General features: G+C 40.6%; 1 protein-coding gene across 6 annotated transcripts in view; it reads left to right on the top strand.

Moving 5' to 3' along the window:
* MYOF (myoferlin) overlaps window positions 1-24,864 on the top strand; it is a 113,177-nt gene that overhangs the window by 44,498 nt on the left and 43,815 nt on the right. For 4 of the 6 annotated variants that reach the window (XR_014492698.1, XM_083364120.1, XM_083364118.1 and 1 more), the window contains 14 exons: window positions 1,196-1,311; window positions 5,395-5,521; window positions 6,797-6,900; window positions 8,250-8,318; window positions 8,408-8,451; window positions 10,778-10,860; window positions 13,560-13,598; window positions 14,899-15,023; window positions 17,395-17,511; window positions 19,187-19,364; window positions 20,253-20,377; window positions 20,866-20,972; window positions 23,244-23,436; window positions 23,896-24,051. Coding sequence is in view for 5 of the 6 variants with exons in the window: in XM_083364120.1 (XP_083220246.1) it covers window positions 1,196-1,311; window positions 5,395-5,521; window positions 6,797-6,900; window positions 8,250-8,318; window positions 8,408-8,451; window positions 10,778-10,860; window positions 13,560-13,598; window positions 14,899-15,023; window positions 17,395-17,511; window positions 19,187-19,364; window positions 20,253-20,377; window positions 20,866-20,972; window positions 23,244-23,436; window positions 23,896-24,051 (1,583 nt within the window). In the remaining variant the exon portion in view is untranslated. Of the gene's footprint in view, window positions 1-1,195; window positions 1,312-1,459; window positions 1,539-5,394; window positions 5,522-6,796; window positions 6,901-8,249; window positions 8,319-8,407; window positions 8,452-10,777; window positions 10,861-13,559; window positions 13,599-14,898; window positions 15,024-17,394; window positions 17,512-19,186; window positions 19,365-20,252; window positions 20,378-20,865; window positions 20,973-23,243; window positions 23,437-23,895; window positions 24,052-24,864 lie in introns of those variants that run through there. The other 2 variants (XM_083364122.1, XM_083364119.1) reach the window with 2 other exon arrangements.

Genomic DNA, 24,864 nt, shown 5'->3' with positions numbered 1-24,864 from the left:
GCAAAATATCCTAGGTTGATTGATGCTTTGACTAGGATGGGTCTAATTTTTAAGACTTGAAACCCAGCTGCGCATATGATGGGCAAACGCTCCACTTGTGTGAGCAGCGGGCCCTTGTGCTCACGCACGAAGCTCCACTAGAGCAAGTGGAGAGTGCTCACACACAAAACTCCCTTCGCATGAATGGAGCTTTGTGCACGAGCACAAGCACCCTCCACTTGAGTGCCCACTGCTCATGCAAGTGGAGCTTTGCACGGGAGCGCAAGTGTCCTCTGCTCACGTGCAAAGCTCCATTTGCCTGAGTGGAGTTGTGTGCGCATGCTTGAGTCTGCCACTCACCCAAGAGAGAATGCTGCTCTTATTTTTAAATGCATGCCTAATCCTCTTATACATCCAAGAATACAACATTCAACATAATGCAGCCGCAAGAGTTGTGTTGGGAGTTTCCCGATACTCTCATGTTACACTTCTGCTCCGCGAGCTGCATTGGCTTCCAGTTGTCTTCCGGGTGAGATTCAAGGCGCTGGTAATGACCTACAAAGCCCTACATGGCATGGGTCCGGAATACCTTAGGGAGCACCTGCGGCCGTCATCAACTTCCCTCCGCCCAGTACGCTCCCACAGAGAGGGCCTCCTCAGGGTGCCACCGGTCAAAGAATGTCGACTGGTGGCCCCCAGGGGGAGGGCATTCTCTGTGGGCGCGCTGGATTTATGGAACCATCTTCCGGTTGAGCTCCGGATGGCGCCCAACCTCCGCTCCTTCCGGCGCGATCTAAAGACTTATCTCTTCGAACAAGCTGGCCTGGCCTGATGGGATGGGGTTGGGTTTTACTACTTTTAATGTGTTTTAACCTATTGTAAGAGTTGTGGGCACTATGTTTAATCTCTTTTAATTTTTGTATTCTGTCTTTTAACATGTACTGCCCTGTTCACCGCCCTGAGTCCTCCGGGAGAAGGGCGGTATACAAATAAAATTAATAAATAATAAATAAATAAATAGATAATGTCCATAACTGATGTCAGCTCCAGCTTCACATCTTCCTTTCCCCATATCAGCACCAGGAGCAGCAGAAGAAACTCTTTTTCCCACCATCACAACTTACAAAAGACTCCACTCTTTTAAAAAAAAAATCATGTAAACGTGATTGGTGATTTGGCTTCAGTGTTCACGTTCAGTGTTCTTTTGCTTTTTCAGGCCATGCAGTCATGAGAAAATGGCTGCTTCTGAACGACCCCGAAGACACCAATTCAAGTCCGAAAGGCTACTTGAAAGTCAGCATGTTTGTTCTAGGAACCGGTGATGAGCCACCTGTAAGTTTATTAGATGTGTATATATATTTTTTCCTTTCGATACATCTTAGATTGGGTACTTCATTTTAATATCTGTGTGAGGCTTTACATTGAATGATAGAAGACACTCAAAGAATTAACCGGCTGACCCTTTGTTTCTTTTCCCCAGTTTTGCTTATTTCGCTACTTTCCACTCTGTCGCCGCCCAACTTCTCTTCCATGGCCTTCAACACCACTGCTTTTTGAAGGTACATCTCCCCTTAACCCTTTTCTCTTTCTCATCTCCTGGGTGCAGCTTCTCCTTCCTCGTAACGCTGCTTTATTCCTGCTGCTTCGTTCAGTTGCAAAAGAACACATGAATATTTTGGGGGAATGTCCAGGATTTCCCCACTCTAGAACATTCTCATGTTCTGTAAACAATTTTCGTTATCATTCTCTCAAAAAGGTCAGCGTTTTGTGCCTACTTAGAAATCAGTGTTTAAAGAAGACAAAATATCTGGGAGGATTCCTGCTATTATCTCCAGTCCCCAGGAAGCTCCGTTATTGTAGACAACTTATATATCTTTTTTTCTTGGCATGTCAGATATATTTCCAAATAAAATACTGGACGGCAGCCACATGCTTTTATTTTCTTAGACTAGCTATGCAGTTTAGACACATTTTTTGTGGCATTTCGGCATACTCTTAGTAATACATGTTGTGATTAAAAAGGGAGTAAGGAGTGTGATGGGCATCTATGGGAATATTTCTGTGCATATCGGTATCTAAGACGTTTCACCATGTCGGTCTGTTAATGAGACATGTGGTCTCCAAAATTGAAATATAAAATAAATATAATAAATAAATGCACATTACTTACTCCTGTGCTTTATTCAGCCTGATCTTTACATTGACCAAGATTAAAATGAATAAAGAATCCACCGTAGGCTGGCTGTTTGTATTTTTTGGTGATGATAATGTATTTTGCATATTTATAAACTAAAAACTAATCATGTTTTAATTAAAGCTCAGCAGCATAAACTACCGTGTGTGCAAATTAGGAACTGGAAATTCATATTTTTTCATAAATAGTATTCACAGATAGTATTCATATGATCAGTGTCAGTCAATGTAAGATCCTGAAATAGTCTTTAAAGTGAAAGATTCCTTTAAAGGTGTAATGTTTAAATAGGATGGAGAAACTAAAAGGAGATGCAAGATATCTGTAATTTCAAAGGTACTGTTAATGTGGAAATAAGCTATATAATTTTGTTTAACAAATAACTAGCTGTCACTTGTTATCCTGACTTTTAAACAGTTCCGTTTAAAACAGGAATTAGCTATTCTTATCCAGAACACATTATCAAATGCCAGGTCATTATTTACAAAGTATAAACATCGGGAAGATACATGAATACTGAAAGGATGATTAATTGCTCAGTGCACTTCTAGCTTCTCCTGTGATACTAATATATTTGCCAATCTTCATTAAATGCTACTAATGCTTACTAATGCTGTTATTTGCAACAATCTCAACCACAGATACTGCTGTGATAGCCAAAATCTAAATCAGCTGCATATATGAAATTAAACTAATAAGGTTAGGAAATATCTCATGCCTTTGCTCTGCATTCTTCTAAATTATTTCAGATGATCATGCCTTATTGACAGTGACATGTCTATATTATTTAGGGATGGAGGACAACACACTTTGTAGGGAGAAAGGAAAATGGAAGAGATATATAGGTAGTCCTTGATTTACGACAGTTCGTTTAGTGACATTTGAAGTTACAATGGCAGTGAAAAAAGTGACTTATGATCGTTTTGCACAGTTACAACCATTGCGGCATCCCCGTGGTCAGGTGATCAAAATTCAGATGCTTAGCAACTGAATTATTTTTATGATGGTTGCAGAGTCCTGGAATCACGTGATCCCCTTTTGTGACCTTCTGAAAAGCCGTGTCAATGGGGAAGCCAGATTCATTTAATAACCCTGTTCCTAACTTAACAACTGAAGTGATTCACTTAACATCTGTGGCAAGAAGACCATAAAATGGGCACAACTCACTTAACAAATTTTGGGCTCAATTGTGGTCATATGTCAGGGATTACTAATCCACTAATTACTAATTACTAATAATTAATTACTAACTAATTAATTAATTACTAACTAATTACTAATAATCCACTAATTACTAATTACTAATCCAGGGATTACTAATTTCCTCTAATCAGGAAAAAAAACAACCACCCCACTTTGCAATCTTTGCAAGCTTGTAAGGTTTCCCACTTAGCCTCACCATTGCCCCAACATTACTCAGGAATTTAAAAGAGCCAAAAGAAACACCTGAGCCGAGGTTTCAGCAAGCAAATAACTTTTATTTTGATCAAAATAGAGTTGGGTGGCCACATCTCTCTTTGTGGCTGGCAGAGAGATGAAGGCAGCAACCAGGAAAGATGTCTTCCACCTTTTATAGCTTTCCAGAACAAAGAGATCTGGTCTTGGTACTAGGAACCAAAAGGTACAGAAAAATAATTCCAAGATGATGACTCATACACAGCTCCACCATAACTCCTTTCCCCCCTCCCCTTACCATGCTCTTTTCATGTAAGCAATCCCCTGCAGTGGCGTAGCGTGGGTTGTCAGCACCCGGGGCAAGGCAAGTAATTTGCGCCCCCTAACCCGTGGATTTTAGCACTCGAGTCTCTTCCACTAGCTCAGGAATTCTGGGAGTTGAAGTCCATGAGTCATAAAAGAGCCAAGGTTGCCTACCCTTGAGTTAGGTTCAAGGCAAAAAAGGGTCTCTGGAGAAGAGGGAAAATGCTAGTTTAAAACTGAAACAAGGCAACTTTAAGGTGCCTCAGCTGTGATTTAGGATGAGACAAAGAGAGGACATGGCGTTGAAAATGGTTAATGGGGCATGTTTGTTCCACTCTTAGTGGACGTCAGGATAAACCCCATGAGAGAATGACCTTACAACAGATGTGAATAGGCTTGGACTACGTTTGTAGATTGAGTGCATACATCACATGGAGCGATGATGGGCTTCATCAAGATTTATGATCCCACAATTGGCTAGTTTTCTCCATCTTGTCCTAAACCCTGGATACCAACCACGGTTTATGGCTTAGCATGTGGTGTGGGGTGACCCAACATGTTAGGCAACAAACAATGACTTCCAACTTACAATGCCTCAGCTTCCCAAGGTTATTCCAAAGCCGGAAAAGCCAACCAACCCACCCTGCAGCTTTGCCTGCTTAGGCTGAACCCCAGGAGTTCATACTTGCTGTGGCGCCTGACCTATTTTCTGCCCAGACGCTGCTTATCCAAGCCAAGCCGCCTCCTTCTCTTTGGCACCTCGCCCCAAAGATTCGCCGTACTGGCTGGAAACTCTCGCTGCTGGCGACGTGTGTCGGGGGGGCATCCTGATCGCCTCCTGCAGGGGGAACCGAGTGGCCACAGAGAGTCAATACGGCAGGAGGAGGAGGAGAAGGAGGAGGAGGAGGAACAGCAAGCCGCCGCAGGTGCGGCGGCTGCAGTTGTTACCTTTACCTCCGGGAAAGGAGATGGGGCGGGAGCTGGGTCGGGGGGGCGGGCTTGCAGGTTGAGAGCCAAGCGGAGGAGAGCTGCAGCGGGAGAAAGAGAGGGAGGCGAGACGCCGCCAAGCCTCCCCACCCCCACCCGAGAAAGGAGGCGATCCGCAGCCACGAGAGGACGGGATCCCGCTCTGGCTGGGCGCAGCGAATGCGGTTGCTTTCTATGCTCCGCCCACTCGCTCGCTCCTCCGACCCTCGGTGAAGCAGAATCGTCCCCCTTCGGCGAGCTTAATGGGCGCCCCCCCAGATGTTGCGCCCGGTGCGGCCGGCCCCCCCTGCACCCCCCACGCTACGCCACTGATCCCCTGTACCTAAAGCATGAAACCTTTCCTTTTATATAACTAATTTCCCAATATAAAGCACCTACAAAGCTGCTTGCACATAAACAAAGATACATATACATGATTGCAAAGTATCACTACCAATATCAACCTTAAGTGTAATAAAATCCCTTCAAGCTGGTTGGAAAGAAAGGTTGATTTTTTTTAAAAAAAGAAAAGAATAAAACTTAAAATATATCTCCAACAGGTGGAAAACAGAGAACGGGAGAATGAAAATGATGATGTGGAAACCAACCTATTGCTCCCAGCTGGGATAGTCCTCCGATGGGTTACTTTTATTCTCAAAATCTACAGAGCTGAAGATATTCCTCAGAGTATGTATCATAGTTATCTATTATTAACATGGGAAAAATGAGTGCATTTATTATGTTGGATAATTGGAGAGAAATGTTTGTAGATTTCTTAAACTGCTGTTACTACTGTTGCTGCCAATAGTAATATTTGACTTCAAAGGCCCCCAAATCAGAAAGACTTACTGTAACTAAACCTGCACCTAGAATGCAGCACATTTGTCTTTAGATGAAAACATCTGTAATATTGCTAACTAAATATTTATATAACTTCAAAATTGGCTGTCTCCAGGGGCATTTAATGGTTTTTGCTAAAGGGAGCATACCATGGAAAGAATTATGATGCAAAGCAGGCAAATTTAGAGAAAGGAAGATTTTCTGATTTTTTTTCTGACTTGGATGGCGTTGCAGTATTTAAAAACAGCATTTTAGGACTTACATTGCATAACACTGCAGGGTTTTTTTAAAAAATGATTTTCCTTCTACAAATAGTGAAAACTTTAGTGAAGGCGATAGGCGATTGATAACGCCTGTAAATATGTCTGTTTAGCAAATAGGTTTTCCTGTGCATGTGCAGAAGAAGATTAGGGTAGCAGTGGTTTATTAACCTGACATCAACATTTCATGTAAAAAGACTAGAATGGTTGCTGCTGCAGCTGCTAAAATAATGCAACAAGCATTGTCCACTCTAATAGTTTATTGCAGTATTTCTCAAACGTAGCAACTTAAAAATGTGTGGCCTTTTACTTGCAGAATTCCCCAGCCATTATGCTGGCTCAGGAATGCTGGGGGTTGAAGTTCATACATCTTAAGTGTTACCAAGTTTGAGAATCACGATTCACTGAATAGTTTAAGCATCTGTGGCATTTAGTGCTCAACAACACCATTTTTTAAAAAAATCCCATTTATATCCCGCCCTTCTCCGAAGACTCAGGGCGGCTTACAATCTAAGAAGCACAAATCAATGTGCTTAGCAATAGCCTTCATTCTATGTATATGCCTGCTTATTAGGGCTTTCGCCCCCCCCCCCCAGCGGCATTATTACAAAGTCAGCTTATTGCCCCCAACAATCTGGGTCCTCATTTTACCTACCTCGGAAGGATGGAAGGCTGAGTCAACCTTGGGCCTGGTGGGACTCGAACCTGCACTAATTGCAGGCAGCTGGTGTTACTTAAGGAGGCATTAGCCCACTGCTCCACCAAGGCTCTTTGCACGTTCAGAAATATATAACCATGGATGCAAGTTTTGAGCAATAGAAGATAACTTTTTTCATTCTCTGTCTTAAAAATATCTGTCCAGTGGATGACGCCTTTAGTCAGACAGTAAAAGAAATATTTGGAGGAGAAGCCGACAAGAAAAATCTTGTGGATCCCTTTGTGGAAGTTTGCTTTGCTGGGAAAAAGGTACTTGGTGCTAATAACAGCATTGTATTATATAGTCATGGATAAAGTGTCTGATAACTACTCTTCCATAAATATGTTTTCACAAAGATCAAATGACAAAAATCTGTTGTGGTTTTGATAAAATTACATTTATTTAGAAATGAACAAAGTATGGTTTGGTAATATATTATTTTTATGTTTGTAGTGAAATCATTGTGTGTTGCCATTAGTTATATGTTAAACACATAGAACTGAGTAGAAGTAATTCTTTCAACTAATATCTGAAACTACAAAAAAAATCATGTGGAAATATATGTATTTTTTGTTGCTTGAAAAGACCTTGTCTATTAAAACCTAAGTGGAGTAACTACTTGGATGGAAGACTGCCAGTGAACACCAGGGCTGTGGGGTAAAATGGGAAGTCAAAAATTATCCCAGCAAAAGGCATTGTCAGGCTTTTTGCAAATTGTGGCTGAGAAAAGTACATGACAGTGTCCATGTACGCATCAGAAGTAAGGCTCAATTTATGCATGGCCAATCTCTTTAGGATCACACTGGAAAAGAATTGAAAAGATTTAACTTTGTTGTATTGCAGTATTTAGCAGAATTTTTCTCCTCTTGGCCTATCTATCCTTTAGATGGGATGGTTGGGAGTTTCTAGCATTCCTAGTCCTCATTGCTCAGAATGAAAAGAATTGCAATTTAACCAAGATGGAGGGTATTAGGTTGAGGATAGCTAAGCTGATATTTAGATCTGTACAATAATTCGTTATCAGAGGGGAGTGTCTGATTCAGAGCATTCAAGGCATACCGTATGCAACTCACACCTGTTGAGCACCTTGTAAACCAAAGATATCTCTTCCAGGATGAATTACTTATGCTAGCTCTATGTAGGCTGCTCTATGTAATTCTTGGCAGGTGCTATCTGCAGGACTACATACACTCTAGATCAGAGGTCCCCAACCTTTTGAGCACCAGGGACTGGATCCATGAAGAGAGGTTTTTCTGTGGACCACAGGGGGCGTGGTTTCATATACTGTCAGCATCCAGCAGATGGGGCTTTGCTTCTTTGCGTGGACCGGTTTCTGGCATGCCACGGCCTGGTGCCGGTCCACGGACTGGGGGTTAGGGACCCCTGCTCCAGTCTAGATGACATGTTTCCCTTTGAATCCAGGTGTTTGCAATTGCCCTATTGCCATTCAAGAATTAAGTGCCTTAGATCTTCTTCCAGGCTCTGAGTTAGCTAACATTAACAGGATGAGCAAGTCTAGTAATACGAGTTAGGTCCTGATCTTTCCAGATAAAAAAAGATTAAGCATGAAAAATAGAATTGATTTGGTTTAAATAGAAGTGGACTTTTTCTTTGACAGGTTTGCACCAATATAATTGAAAAAAATGCTAACCCCGAGTGGAATCAGCTTATTAATCTTCAGATCAAGGTTTGTTCTCTGGTACATTATTATACAATTAGGCTTTTGTATTTAAGAAATCAGACTTCAGTAAATAACATAGTTTCCTTTTTTTCTAGTTTCCTTCAATGTGTGAAAAAATAAGGCTGATGGTATATGATTGGTAAGCTCTTCCTTGTTATGTAGGCAGTCTTCTACAAAGCAACAGTTAGAAGCAACTGTTAGAATTTTGAGAGCAGATATTTTTGCATAAGCTGTACATACGTTTATTGTTTGTTTTTGTTGTTGTTAACTGCGAAGTCGTGTCCGACCCATCGCGACCCTATGGACAACGTTCCTCCAGGCCTTCCTGTCCTCTACCATCTTCTGGAGTCCATTTAAGCTCACGCCTACTGCTTCAGTGACTCCATCCACCCACCTCATTCTCTGTCGTCCACTTCTTCTCTTGCCCTCAACCTTTCCCAGCATTAGGCTCTTCTCCAATGAGTCCTTCCTTCTCATTAGGTGGCCAAAGTATTTGAGTGTTAGCTTCAGGATCTGGCCTTCTAAAGAAGCAGTCAGGGTTGATCTCCTCTAGGACTGACCAGTTTGATCGCCTTGCAGTCCAAGGGACTCGCAGGAGTCTTCTCCAGCACCAGAGTTCAAAGGCCTCAATTCTTTGGCGTGCAGCCTTTTTTATGGTCCAGCTTTCACAGCCATACATTGCAACTGGGAAAACCATAGCCTTGACTATATGCACTTTTGTTGACAGGGTGATGTCTCTGCTTTTTAGTGTGCTGTCTAGATTTGTCATGACTTTCCTCCCAAGGAGCAAGCGTCTTTTAATTTCTTGGCTGCAGTCCCCATCTGTAGCGATCTTGGAGCCCAGGAAAATAAGATCTGTCACTACCTCCATTTCTTCCCCATCTATTTGCCAGGAATTGAGAGGGCCAGATGCCATGATCTTGGTTTTCTTAACGTTTATTACATTTGTGCAACTAACATTAATGCAATGTGTAGTTCCATTTTATTTGCAAGATTGCCTTAAAATAATTGGTTCAAAATTGACATAATTTCTTTTTCATGCAGTCACTGGTAAACTCTGTTTATTTATTAAATTTAGATAGCCGCTCATCTCACAATGTGACTGGGAGCAGCGTACGTAGTCAAAAACAAAAAAATTCAAAACGACTAAAAAACAAGGATCATTAACCTACAGTTAAAATAATTTAAAACTTAAAAAAAACAACCACAGGAGAATGCTTTCAACTTAAACGCAATGCAACCATTTAACGGAGCTCTACACTTCCATGGGATTCCCCAGGCCCTGTGACAAAACCCAGTTTTAAGACCCTTCCGGAAGGCCAACGTGGCTGGGGCCAATCTCATCTCATGGGGTTGTAGGATGATGCTCCAAAGGGAGGGTGCCAGAGCAGAAATGGCTCTCTTCCCTCCTTGGTTGACGGGACCTACATGACCTGATGGCACAGGTAGATGTAACCAGAGAGAGGTGGCCCCTTGGATAAGCTGGCCCCACGCCATGTAGGGCTCTAAAGATCATAATCAGCACCTTGAAATGGACCCAGAAACAAAGTGACAGCCAGTGCATTCTGTGGAATAGAGATATTTATTTATTTATTTATTTATTTATTTATTTATTTATTTATTTTTTGATTTGATTTGATTTGATTTGTATACCGCCCTTCTCCCTAAGGACTCAGGGTGGTGAACAGTGACATAAATATCAGAATGCACAAATACAGATATTGAAAACAAATTAAACCCTAATTTTGCCCAAATGCAGAAGATAAGTTACCTTAAAACAATAATTACAACAGAACCCGTCAGACCAGACCGGATTGCTCAAACAGATAGGTTTTTAGGTCGCGTCGGAAGGAGCGAAGTTCGGGAGCCACCCGGAGCTCAACCGTGTACAGCTCTAGAAGCTCAGATAACTAACTGCCTCTGCTGCTACATTTTGCCTCAGCTGAAGCTTCCAGATATTTTCTTCAAGGGCAGCCACATCTTGAGCGCATTGCAGTAATCCATTCAGAAAGTGACCAGGGCATGAGTGACTGAGAGTAAAGCCTTGAGTCTTATCAGCACAATATTTGAATAGTTTTGTGGTTAATTGTGCTTATTCCTAGTTGGTAGTTCAGATTGTGAGGAACGAAGGAACTGAGATAAATTCCTGCTCTAAAAGAAATAACTGTGGCTGATGTCTTCTTTTTGAAGATTGCACATTGTGCCATCTGCTGGCTACTGGTGGAAGTGAACCCTTCCTACTGTACATCCATAAGATATTAGCTATGACCATCTGCATTTTCTATACTGTTGTCTTACTAACCAATATCATTATTGTTTATTTAATCAACACTCAGAATTTCACACTATTCATATAAGGAAATAGGATTGATACATAGTATTCTAAATGGGAACATTAGAGATACAGTATTTAAAAATAATGTGCATTTAAAATGAATATTGATGCATTTAAATCCTTTATTCAGGGATCGTCTTACAAAAAACGATGTTGTAGGCACTACATATTTATGCCTTTCCAAAATAGCTTCCTCTGGTGGAGAAGTTGAAGGTAAGCCAGTCTCTTTTCTTACAGTAGATGTTTCCTCAAAATAACTATTACAAACTCAGAACAGAAAGACAGAGAACACAAAGGAGAATCAGTGGTATTTCCTTAGGTATGGTGCAGGACAATCAAAGACTTGGTGATGTTTGCTCTGGTTTATCCAGATTTAATATTAACAAGTCTAAACTGGAGTAATCATGCTAATTATTATGATGCACATGATGGAATTCTTTCTTTAAATAAAATACTACTGATGCCCTTATCTTTTCAGAATGATATTTAATGTTCTTGCTTTGCTAAATTTAGCACTGTGACTGATGCGTGTTGATTTTAGTTTCTGAATTGTTATTTTGTATATTCTAAATAGTTATTAGCAATATACCTTGTCACACAGAAAGAAGCAAGATATACTTCTAAAACACATCGAACAATAAATTATTTTGAATGTTGTTTTTTTGGAGCTATCATGCAAGCTTTCTCCATTATATAGGAACCTGATTTGAAAACTCAAGGGATGGTTGGCCTTATTCAAATTCAAACATGCAAAAACATTTGCGTGTGCACACACACACACACATACATACATACAATATAAATATTGTATTATCAATATAGACATAGAACTATTGAGAGAGCTGTTCAGGTAGAGAGATATTTGTATACATTCATATATACAAAGTTGAGGTAGCTGACAATGTGAAACCCTACCAATGGGTAGAAAAGGCTGAGCCAGAGGCATTGATCATAGCAGCACAAGTACAAGCACTAAGCACTAGACCCATAGAAGCAGAGGTCTATCACACTAGACAGGGCCCAAGGTGCAGACAATGCAGAGAGTCTTCAGAGACAGTCCAATACTTAGTGGCAGGCTGCAAGATGTAGGCTGGAGCAGCTTACGCTGAATGGCACAACCAAGTAGCTGGCATTGTGAACAGGAACATCTGTACAATGTATGGACTAGAGCCGCCCAAATCCAGATGGGCGATTCCACAGAAGATTGTGGAGAGTAATGGCTAATAGTCTGTGGGACTTCCAGATCCAGATAGACAGGTAGATACTGATCCAGATAGACAGGTAGATACTGACCAGTCAGACATTATGGTAGCAGACAAGGAGCAGAAGACAGTGGTGGTGGTCGATGTAATGGTGCCAGGTGACAGCAACATCAGGAAGAGGGGAGTATGAGAAGCTGGAGAATTACAAGGATGTGAGGGAGGCACTAGAGAGGATGTGGAATGTAAAAAACCAAAGTGGTCCCAGTGGTAATAGGAACACTTGGGGCTATGACTCCTAAGCTGGGAGAATATCACCAACAGATCCCAGGAACCAACAGATCCCAGGACACAGAGCTCTGTGTCCAGAAGATTGCAGTGCTAGAAACAGCTAACATATTGCACCAAACTGTCAAACTCCCAGGTCTCTGATAGAGGACCTGAGATTGTAGATAGATAGATAGATAGATAGATAGATAGATAGATAGATAGATAGATAGATAGATAGATAGATAGATAGATGGATGATAGACAGACAGACAGACAACATTGTTTCTTAGCTTATTTTAATTTCTGTTTAGCAGGATTCTTTTACTTTTAATATGAAATTTTTATTCTTGAGGAAAAGGCATACTGTTTAAGTATTTTATTTGTCACGATTAATTACACCAGTTCTTCCATATAGTCATATGAAATCTGTTCCAACTTATGGAAATAATCTGAAATCTGTTTTAAATTCTATATAGTTTGATTGAATGTTTCTTATCAATAATATCTGTGATTTGTATTAGCCACTGAGATCAGAGGTGGTGATGGTGGTTCAGTCTTGTTCATATTTTGTCTCTTGTTTAAGTTAATGGTTAAGTCTTTTAAAATAAAACAATAGTAGCAACAACAACAACAAACCTCACATAGTAGGAAATAGTAGTTTTGTTGTATGTATTGGTGGAACAGATGGAAGTTCCTTAAAATAGCATTCTGTGGACTGATTTTCTACAAATCTCATTCAGGTCTTCCTAAGTAATAGTGCTTGCTCACATCATTGCATCCAAGATCATTTTAGTTGTCTGTAATTAGTAGAAAAAATGTGAAAAACTCAAATTCTCCTAAAATTCTCACTAATTAAACATCTCCCTTTAGATAGCACACTAGCTCCATATTTTATAAAGACCTGCAAATAATTTTCTCTCCTGATTGATAGGGATCATTTCAGGAACATATGATGAGCTTGTCACTATGCATATGGTTTATGTATATCCTACCAAAAACAGATTATTATTATCTAGGGACCAAGAGCATCTATGGGCAGGAGGGGCCAACTGAGTCAAGATGGCAGCAGCAACTAGACAATTGAAGCCACAGTGTTTTGTAATGGGCAATCCCAGCTGCCATCATGACTTTTTTTGGTCCTCTGTGGAGATCCTTGCTAGAGACACTTTACATTTAAAAAGAGTAGATAGGATTATTTTGATGTGCTCCTCACTGTCTTATTTATTGTAGTTGTACAATGATAATATAATGTACAGTTGTATGATTATCTCCCTAATGATAGTGTAAGTAATTGGTGTAGCTCTTGTTAAGTTCTTATGAGCGTTGACACTCCCAACTTATTAAGATTTAAAATGTTTGATATGTTTACTGCGAGATTGAATATCTTTACTGAATATATTGTTTTATTTGCTAAGCAGTCTCTTGTCTTTTTATAAAATACAGAGCTTTCACCTTCGGGAGCTGGGGCTTCATCATATGAAGGTTCATAATCATACCTTGGAATGTAATATGATTTGCTTTGTTTGATCCAAAGTAATATTTCTTTTAAATCAAAAGAATTAACCAGATTATTGCTTAAAGTTGCATTAATAGCTGCAGCGATGCATTGACCTTTGCGTAAATAACATTAATCAGCTTGGCCTAATTGAAAAAAAAATGCTTTTGGCTTTTGCATGACTGTATATCAGAATTTTAGTGCAATTATTATTTCAGCGATCTGGCATATCTACACTGCTAAAGGAGCTGTGGCTGGTTGGTACTTTAAATCTCAGTGCTTCTCTTGGCTTAGTGAAAGTACAAACGCGTGAAGAATTAACCATCAAAGGTCACCCAGTATAACATTGGACAGTCTGGCCATTGTATGGTGTGGTTTTGCAGAAAAATACATTGCAATGTATCTCGGAGGAAAATGAATGCAAAAATAAAGTAATTGCTAGGAAAAGCAGTTCACCCACCCAGCTACTGAGATTGCTCAGACATGTATCAGTGAGTGCTGGGCTAAATAGGTTTTCCAGCTCTATGATCTTAAGAGGTTTGGGTTTTGTCTGTGGCGAGTCTATGAATAAAGAAGTCCTTGTTCATAAGTAGCTAATCAGTCATGTTTATGACATAAGTTTGGTCAGTCATTAATATTTTGCAATAGGCTTCCTTGTGTGGCCAGATTTGGTCTAAGGATTGCCACTTCCCAACCTCAGGCATACCCTGGAATTGGCTTGAACAGCTGGAATTGGTAGATGGGAGTGACTATATATAGATGGAAGTAGTTATTAAAAGGGATGCGGTAGCTCAGTGGGTTAGGATGCTGAGCTTGTCGATCTGAAGGTCAGCAGTTTGGCGGGTTGAATCCCGAGTGCCGCGTAACAGAGTGAGCGCCTGTTACTCGTCCCAGCTTCTGCCAACCTAGCAGTTTGAAAGCAGGTAAAAATGCAAGTAGAAAAATAGGGACCACTCCGGTGGGAAGGTAACAGCATTCCGTGCGCCTTTGGCGTCTAGTCATGCCGGCCACATGACCACGGAGACGTCCTCGGACAAGCGCTGGCTCTTCGGCTTTGAAACGGAGATGAGCACCGGCCCCTAGAGTCGGAAACGACTAGCACGCACGTGCGGGGGAACCTTTACCTTTACCTTTAGTCATTAAGGTTTAAACTTTCTCCCTGTAAGTAGAGAAAAATGTTCTCATGTTACTAATCATTAATATTTAACATTTTACCTTGCTATTAACTAGATTCACTTATCATGCTGTGAGCCTTAATGTGTCTTAATCATGATGTTTGCTTATCAGCGAATACTGGAGAAACCGAAGTGGGCTTCTTACCAACATTTGGGCCTTGTTACCTGAACCTTTATGGGAGTCCAAGAGAATATACTGGATTTCCAGACCCATATGATGAGCTAAATTACGGAAAGGTTGGTTCTTGCATATTTCTAGAGAAAATATAAACTCTCTGCACTTTTATTTCCACCCAAATGTTTTTGAAACTATGTTCCTTTTTGTAAAAAAAAAAGTCTGAGTTTGTTTTCCAAAATGATGCAGAAATTTTATTTTTAAGTACTGAAATTATTTTATTTCAGCTGTTATGAAAGTTAAATGTGTTGACATTTTTCCAGAACATTTAATATGAAAAGGAAACCCTATGTCAGGACCCATCCCAATCCACGTCTTAGGAAAACAAAAACTCTTGGAGTCAGCTCTAGTCCAAAAGGAATTTTTACTTGGACATGTTTGGTTGTGGAAATACAAGACAGGACCTGGTATTGTTTTACAGATTGAAACTTTATAAAGAGTTCCCGGTTCAACCCCCCTTTCCTCAACCCCATTTGGTCAGCCCCCCATCATTTACTTCGTGTCATCCCTTTCATGGGAAAAAGGGAACTTCGGATCTTTTACGGTTATTGCCTTCTTCCTTTACAGATTCAAATGGAGACACAGGCGAGATGCCTCCTTCCCTAACCCTCCCCTTTGTTCCCCCAGTTCAAAAGGTTTCCCTTGGTCTTTGAAATAACCTAAGGCAGGCTGAATCCACATTCGCTCCTCCTTCCTCGGGAGATGGCAGAATCCAGGAAGGGGGGGGGGATAATGTTTTAAACATACATTTATGAATGTGATATAAATGGATTCTGACACCCTATGTATTATGAACTTGCCAATTTTTTCACATTTAAAAATGAGTGCTGTGTGTGAACGAAGAATACGTTGCAATTCTAGGCAGCATAAAAAAATGCATCTCTTGATAAAAGACAATTGGATTTGTTTGCAGAAAATAACTAATTTATAGTTTCTTGCTTCATTGTAGGATACAATTTGATTAATTATGTCTCCTGTGTTCGCTGCATGTTTTTTCAAAGATTTCAGTTTTAAGAGTTCAGTGTTTGAACTGGAAATTCATGCACTGGATATACCAGAAAGCTTCTAGTCTAATGGAATATTTGCATTATTATTTTCCAGTGTCTTGCTGTACAGTGCTTATTTATTTACAGTGCTTATTTATTTACTTACTCCCATCTCAGCCAAGTGACTGAACGATGAACAATCCTAAGATAAATTATTAACAAGATTTCCATCATAATGCAAAAATTAAAATATATGCAGCTGGCAGCCAAGGAGAATGTTACAATTTATGGTTGTTAACACAAACGACAGATGGAACCCTTTACATGTTATGGCAGCAGCACATAATCAGTCTTTAGAGGCTTATGAAAGGCCAGCAGGGTTGGGGACATCCTGTATCTCCTGGCCAGTGGGACCTGGAGCATGACCATCTTGCCTGACCAGATTGGACAGCTAGAAACAACTGTGAAAAGATGATTCCTCAGCCTCAAGTCATGAAAGGCTTTAAGAGTAACAACCAGGACCTTGAATTGCACTTGAACCACACTTGGGATACTACATCCGGTTTTTGTTACCACAATATAAAAAAGAGGTTTGGGACTCTGGGAAGAGAAGGCAAGACAAGAAGCAATAGATGGAAATTAATCAAGGAGAGAAGCAACCTAGAACGAAGGAGAAATTTCCTGACTGTGAGGACAATTAATCATAAAGTAGTGGGGTTGCATGTGCCAAGTAACTGATACCATTTACTTGCCATGCAGCTGCATTCTGTGCCAGTGGAAACTTGCAAATACTCTTCAAGGGCAGCCCCACATAGAGCTCTATGTGGGGCTGCCCTTGAAGAGCAGTGTGCTTCTGGGTGCAGAATGACAGAATAACTATCTCCTGAGCTTCTGTGTGTGGAAAGTAGTGGGAGGCCTCTTGTGTGCCTCCCTCTGGCTCGTATAAATAGGGCCACGGAAACTTGTCAAAGCAACAAGGTTGTGTGTGCATATATGTGACTCTGTCTCTCTAGCATAGGAGGTTATATTCTGCATCCCTATGCACACTTGAAGCATTTGCCCTTTTATTATTTTATTTTATTTTATTTATATTGACTTGTTCACCGTGACCCCTGCCCATGTGACGTCCTGTCTGGATAGTTACAATCCATGGCTGTTAACAAAACCAGGATAAGAGAGTCATTTTTAAATAAATAAACCAAAATTCAAGACTCTTTTAAACCTTTTCAGGCTCGAAAACACCTCCCATCTTATGATACATGCTGAAATCTCTTTTCTGGGTTTCAGTAGCAAAGCTGGAACTCCACATTATCAATGTATTTATAAACCAAAGAGCTCCTGTTATTCCAATCCATGGGATTCAATGTCAGTTGAAGAATATGGTGCTGTATTTGTAATGTAGAATATTAGTCCAACGATACATTGAAGTAAACTGCTTGGGTTGCAGGGAGAAGGTGTCTCTTACAGAGGCAGAATCCTGGTTGAACTTTCTACAGTCCTTGATAGCAAACCACACACTAATAAAATTGAAACTATACCCAGTGATGATGTATTAATTGTAGAGGTAAGTGGTATTTTGTTTCTCAGTAAACAACTATCATAGCAAGAAGCATTATCTAGCTCAGACATGTCAAACACAAGGCCCGGGGGCCGGATCCGGCCCGCAAAGTGGTTTCATGTGGCCCCCGAAGCCATCCTGGAAACAGTGTGGGAACGGCCCCCGCTGCCTTGGCCCTGGCCCAGAGACCCTCCTTCTGCCAGAGACCCCCAGATCTGTCCCAGTCCTGCCCAGGCCCCCATAGGCACCCTTGATGCCAATGATGTAGAGCTGGCCATGCCCACCCAGTAGGCCATACGAACTCCAGCCACGCCTTCCCTGGCCACACCCACCCAGCCCCCCGAGGGCAACCACAATGCTGATGTGGCCCTCAATGAAATTGAGTTTGACACCCCTGATCTAGCTGATCTTTCTTTGGAACAGACTGGTGCTTAGACACCATCAGAAAATCCTTTTATAAGCTAGTTTGGACAGTCTTTAAAAAAATCTGTATATGCTGCCCATATATGTGGCTTCAGAACATAAAGTGATAAATAGAACAGCAATTCAAAATTTAAAACTACACATATTTTTAAACCAGAACCACCAAGACAGATGGCACAGAGATCTTACCCTATCAATCTTCTCCAACAATAAGTGCCCTCCTCATGGCTCAAACAACAAAACCAAGCTTTGCCAAGAAAACAACCTGGTTGTTGTTTCTTGTTTTTGCAAAGAAAACAAGGCATGCCATGATGTTAGCAGGGCTACAAACCATCCCATCAGATTAACAACTAAACTTATTGTGTTACAAAGGTGAATGAATTGAAGAATTAGTACTATATATATTCCTGGAAAAGCATCAGATATACCTCCTAATAGCTGCTAAAATTGCCAGTGAATTATAATTTAACTTGTTATTATTTTGACCATTGGGGTATAGCAGTCAGAATAGATAGCGAGAGAGAGAGAGAGAGAGAGAGAGAGACAGACAGACAGACAGACAGACAGACAGATAATATAGAACACAGTGAAGTGCTAAGAATATACTTACAATTTATTGCAGTCAGATGCCTAATGAAGTATTCTGTCCCAGGTTTCTCTCTCTCTCTCTCTCTCTCTCTCTCTCTCTCTCTCTCTCTCTCTCTCTCTCTGTGTGTGTGTGTGTGTGTGTACACATACACACCCTTATAGAACTGCAGTTTTCATCTGCAGGAAACCAAAATGGCAGCAGCATTGCATGAAAAAAGGGGTGAACCCTCAATCCTAAGTAGCACAGCAAATGTTTCTCTCTTAGGGTGCAAAGACAAAGTATGTGCTGCAAACTCCACACAGGCATCATGAAAGGTATCTGGCTAGTAAACCCTTAGCTCCATTCAGCCGCCCTGAATTTACTCCGAATAGGGACTAGAGCAGGGGCGTCAAACTCGCAACGTCACAATGTATCATGATTTTTTTTCCATTGCTGGCAATGGGGTGGGCGCGGTTTCAGCATGACACATCCGCCCCGCGGGCCGGCAGTTTGATACCCCTGGACAAGAGGGTCATAAAAAGGGATGTTTTTAAATCTCACTATTCTCCATGTTGATGGAATGTATCTTATGACATTTTTTCTCTCTCTTTTAGTAATTAATCCATTAAAACCTTAGGGTAAGATTCAGTCAGTAATACAAGTAAACCAACATGTTTGTTGATCCTCCAGAAATACCAGCGCAGAAGAAAATACAGCCTCTGTGCGGTGTTTCATTCTGCCAGCATGTTGCAAGATATTGGAGAGCCCATCCAGTTTGAAGTTAGCATTGGCAATTATGGCAATAAATTTGACAACACCTGTAAACCATTGGCATCAACCACACAATACAGCCGTGTCATATTTGATGGTGCGTACTGCAGTGGCAGATCCTGTCATGGTAACCTATCTAAAGAGGAAATATTTTTACATTTTGTTATGTAAATCAGGGCTGTGGTCAAAAAAGCCATGGCGGTAAGATGCACTTAAAAAGCAGGCAACATTTTGATGGCACACTTTGTGGCTACCAACTTGACTTTTTGACTACACCCCTAAATTGTATGAAATATCTCCCTCCCTCTCATTTCCATTTGATACTCCGTGGTTTGCTTCCTATTTTTATTTTTAATTCCATTTATATCCCGCCCTTCTCCGAAGACTCAGGGCGGCTTACAAGCTTAGCAGTAGCCTTCATTCTATGTATATGCCTGCTTGTTAAGGCTTTCACACACCCCCAAGTGGCATTATTACAAAGTCAGCTTAATTGCCCCCAACAATCTGGGTCCTCATTTGACCTACCTCGGAAGGATGGAAGGCTGAGTCAACCTTGAGCCTGGTGGGATGCGAACCTGCACTAATTGCAGGCAGCTGGTGTTACTTAAGGAGGCATTAGCCCACTGCTCCACCAAGGCTCTTTTTTTTTAAGCTACAGTATTAGTTACAGCATTGAGATGGCCTTAGCTGACCTTGGAAAAAAGCTTGAAGGTCAAATTTACAATGAGAAAACACCAGGAAGTCTAAATGCTCTAGCTAGGCTAGTGTTTCTTAAATCCTACAACTTTTAAGATGTGTGGATTTCAACTTTTAGCTCAGGGGCCAGTCCTTCTCTCTCAGCCCAACCTACATTGTGGGGTTGTTGTGGGGAAAAACTGGAGAAGGAAATGCTGTGTATGTATATTACTTTGAGCTCTTGAGGAAAGGTGGAATATAAACCTCATGAAAGATAAATGATTATTAATCTATCAATGTTTCATCTTAGGAAACTACTATTATTATTTACCATGGGCGAACACAAAGCCAGTAGTAACATTGACTTCTTACTGGGAGGATATAAGTCACAGGCTGGATCCTTTAAACTTGATTCTTACCATGGTAGAAAAGTTGGTAAGTAGTTTGAACTATTTTAATAAGGTATTATTAACTGTTTAATGTTAATGCATGTATTATGAATTTCCAACATTAGATTTACAGTGTATCCAGTTTCTAAGAATAGGCTGGTAATGCAGCATCTTTATGTTTTGGACTGTCTATTACCTCTAAAGTAACTATGCTATCCCCAGTTACATTCAAGTTAAATGAAAATTATTACAATTTCACAACATTTCTAAACTATACATGAGAATGCCAAAATTCTACCTGAGATTTTGTGATATTTCAGAGTTTTCATCAAGTAAAAATCATAGAAATCTTGTAAGATTTCAGGCAAGGGGAAAACCACTGAGGGCTTTAAAGGTTGCTGACTTCAGTCCTACATAGAGATGTGCACAATCTTTGAAATAAACTTGAATAACTGTGATAGGGCTTTCCAAAATCATATTGGTCAATTATAAAAATGAAGCTGGCATTAGCTATTCAATTCTTTCCATTCCTAGCAAGCGAACCTAACGGCTCTAAAATCAGGAATACAAGCAAAATGGGCAGAAAATCAATTGGCAGAGATATGGCTGAAGCTGATTGATGAACTTATAGTGGACCTAAGGTAAGTTATCCTATATCTATCTTTTCTGTGACTGCCTCAAAATTCAGAATGCTAAGTGTTTCTATAGTGGAGAGCCAGTTTGGTCTAGTGATTAAAGTGCTGGCCTAGAAACCGGAAGATTGTGAATTCTAGTCCTTCTTTAGGCATGAAAGCCAACTGGGTGACTCTGGGCCAATCACCAGGAGACTGAGTTCTAATCCCTCCTTATGCATGAAAGCTTGCTGGGTGTCTCTGGGCCAAACTTTCTATCTCAGCCTACATGAAAAGGGACATCCCTTCAAAAATTACATTTTGGGTTGTCAAGAGAGGGACATTCCTATGTTGAGATACAACTGAGTACTTACTACTCTTAAACAATGTGCTGGATATTTGGAAGCACAACGAGAGAGAGAGAAAGAGAGAGAGAGAGAGAAAGAGAGAGGCACTTGCGCTTCCCTTCTCTCTTTCTCTCTCTCTCTCTCTCTCTCTCTCTCTCTCTCTCTCACACACACACACACACACACACACACACACACACACACACACTGAGTGGGGGAAGAGGACTGACAGACCAAGGGCAGAAAAGAGGGAGAGGGACTGAGAGAGAGAGAGGGAGGGAGAGAGAGAGAGAGAGAGAGAGCATATTTATTTATTTTATTTATTTTAATCCCATTTATATCCCGCCCTTCTCCGAAGACTCAGGGCGGCTTACAATTTAAGCACAAACCATGAATATATGTGGTTGTCCTTACTGGACTTTTAGTAAAGAATGTTTAATGCAATATTTTGATTTTTTTTTAATTAAGAGATGAGGTATAGGGATAATTATGCTGTATTTAAAGATGGTAGATAAGCTACTAAAATTGTTTTCACCTGTTGGGATGAAGGAGAAAGAGGTTTCCCCCCCCCCTTTTCTCCTGCATAAAAATTTGTTTCCTTTGTAGCAGTTCATTGATTTTATAAATGCAACACACTATAGTTTTTTTTATATACATAGCATAAAGGTAAAAAACAATATATGCAGTGTTGTCTTCATTTTAGACGTCAAAAGGGTTTTGCGGCTCCCAGTGTTTTCTTTTCTGTGGGAAACGAGTCCAAGTGGCTCTTTGAGTGTTTAAGGTTGCCGACCCCTGATTTAGGGTCTCTCTTTCTTGTAAAGCAGGCATGAAAGAATTTAATAAACATGGTTGTCTTCAGTTTTGTGCTCCTTATTCAGATTGAATGCACAAGGGCAAATACAACTCTCTCCACCCCCTCCCATAAAAACACAGCTAAGATTGTGCTCTTGTGGGGAAGATTTTATCAGATTTACAACTCACATGCCTGTTACACTATACACCTACTTTATAACTTCCTATCTGGCAAAATACTCAGATAATTCTGACACCTTATGTACAGTTACTCTTATAATATCAATGTGATTTCATTTCCTTCTATGTGCTTAATGATGTTGTACTATTTCTAAAACTAGGCAAGCCCAGATCTCCTCATCTTACCTCTACTTATAATTAAAACTTGCCTTATTTTATTTAGAATAAAGGTAAAGGTAAAGGTTCCCCCGCATATGCGTGCTAGTCGTTTCTGACTCTAGGGGCTGGTGCTCATCTCCATTTCAAAGCCGAAGAGCCAGAGCTTGTCTGAGGACGTCTCCGTGGTCATGTGGCCAGCATGACTAGATGCCAAAGGCGCACGGAATGCTGTTACCTTCCCACCGTAGTGGTCCCTATTTTTCTACTTGCATTTTTACGTGCTTTCGAACTGCTAGGTTGGCAGAAGCTGGGACGAGTAACTAGCAACTATTTATTTTACTGTAGCAACTATTTATTTGGTTACTGTAGAATCCTGGTCAGTGACTGTAGCAAAGATTCAAACTAATAAAGACAAACCCTGTTGGTTCCAAGTGGCTGTAAATATAACTGTATACCTTTTTGCTATAGAAAAAAGAAGTCAGTGTTTAATATAATGTTAACATATTTAATAAAATGTTTAAATAGTTGAGGTTTTTACTTTTTTTAATATATATTTTCACATCTATATTCACACATTTTCATTTGAAGAAACTTTCCCAACAAAAGGAATATTACTTTCTGGAATGCACCAGTCATAAATCCTGCTGTTTTTGAGAATGGTTTTTCCCTTGTACGTTTGTTGCATTCAGAGTTTTCCATCATGGTTTCTTAAGACCCCCTGGGGCATTGCTACGTTGCATTCATTTGTGGCGATATTCATGACCTTCTAAGTATTTGCTGAATGACATTTAACTGCAAAAAAATTACTGGCATTTCCTTTCAGTAAGGAGTTGCCTCGCTTAGAAGGCAAGCAGAATGTCACCATCCTTGACACACAGATCCTCAAGTTGCGGCTCAAGTGCCTCCATCAGATTCAGGAAGCAGCCATTAGACTCAGGAATGAAGCCATGGATGTGAAGGCCACTCTGTCAGAGATCGAGGATTGGCTGGACAGATTAATACAACTAACTGAAGAGGTGAATGGACTGAATGCTTTCAGGGGGGACGGGGTTTGCACATATACACAAACATATTTACTTGGGCACCCATGGACAAAGAACAACATGTGCATCATGATCCCATGACATAAATGACACGGCTTACCTACTTATATCAATCTGCCATGATGCTGGTAACATTATTGTATCGTTGGATGTTGATGTCATGAGCCGTATGACATCACTTTGGCATAACTGTGGCTTGTACAGAATGTGCTGCCAACGCAGGCATATATTGTAAAAGTGAGTGGCATTTATAAGTGTCTATGACAGTTTTGCAGCCTCTGCTCCATTTCATCTGTCCTTGAAAACAAGTTGGCCCTTTAGAATGGGCCTGTTCACTGGTGAGGTATTTCCAAGGAAGCCTACAAATAATGTTGGATATTAGCAAGACTAATAAAGCTATTTCACTGTTCTCTCCTTAATTGAAAACAAAAGCCACAAAACAGTGTGCCTGACGTGTTTATATGGATGATCCGAGGAGAGAAGAGACTGGCCTATGCACGTGTTCCTGCTCATGAGATTTTACATTCACCAACATGTCCCGAAGCATCTGGCAAATATTGTGGGAAAACTCAGACCATCTTTTTAAAGGTAATGTTAACTCCATGCGTTTCTGTGAGTCAGTCCTTTCTAAACCAGGTTTGGTGCAATGTTTGGTGAATGCAAGTTTTAAATCAATAGATAGGCCCAGGATTCTTTTGTTTGTGAAAGTATCTCTCTAATCTGTCTAAACTATACTTTTTGGTGACATTTCCTGGTATCCTAGTAAATTAAAGTAAAAACAGCATTTTTTCTCAGTCTGGTAGAAATCCTGTACAACACACCCCTCTATAGAGAAGTCTGCTTTAGATGACTGCATTTTTAAATTGGTTTGTTTGCTTCCCATTTTACATATTGTTCAAGGAGGCAACACACCTTCCTCCTCCTATTTTCTCTGCAACCACAACCCTGTGAGGTGGGTTGTGACTGGCCTAAATTCACCCAGCCGACTTTCATGGCTAAAGGGGGACTTGAACTCATGGTCTCCTGCTTTCCAGCGTGGTGCCTTATCCACTAGACCAAAGTGGTTCTAACTGATATCAGCCTATTGCAGAATAGTTATTTCTGTACTTAATGATACCACCATCATAGACATAGGTTGGCAATGTCCTCCAGGTAGCTATGGTATTTTAGCACAGTGTGGGCTCCAACGCTAACTCCCTCTATTGCCAACTCCCATTACTAAAAACTAAGATCAGGAAGACTCTCCCCCACATGGCTGATGATTCTGTTAGGCCAGCTGTTCCCAACCTTTTCTATACACCACACCCCTAGAACGCTTCTGATATATTCTCGCACCCCTTACAAAAGTTCGAAATAATTGCAATGAATTATGCATATACACTATAATTTTGAAACTTCTAA

The sequence above is a fragment of the Vipera ursinii genome (assembly GCF_947247035.1).
Source record: "Vipera ursinii genome assembly, chromosome: 5".
Taxonomy (NCBI): domain Eukaryota; kingdom Metazoa; phylum Chordata; class Lepidosauria; order Squamata; family Viperidae; genus Vipera; species Vipera ursinii.
This window is presented reverse-complemented; position numbering and strand designations above follow the sequence as displayed.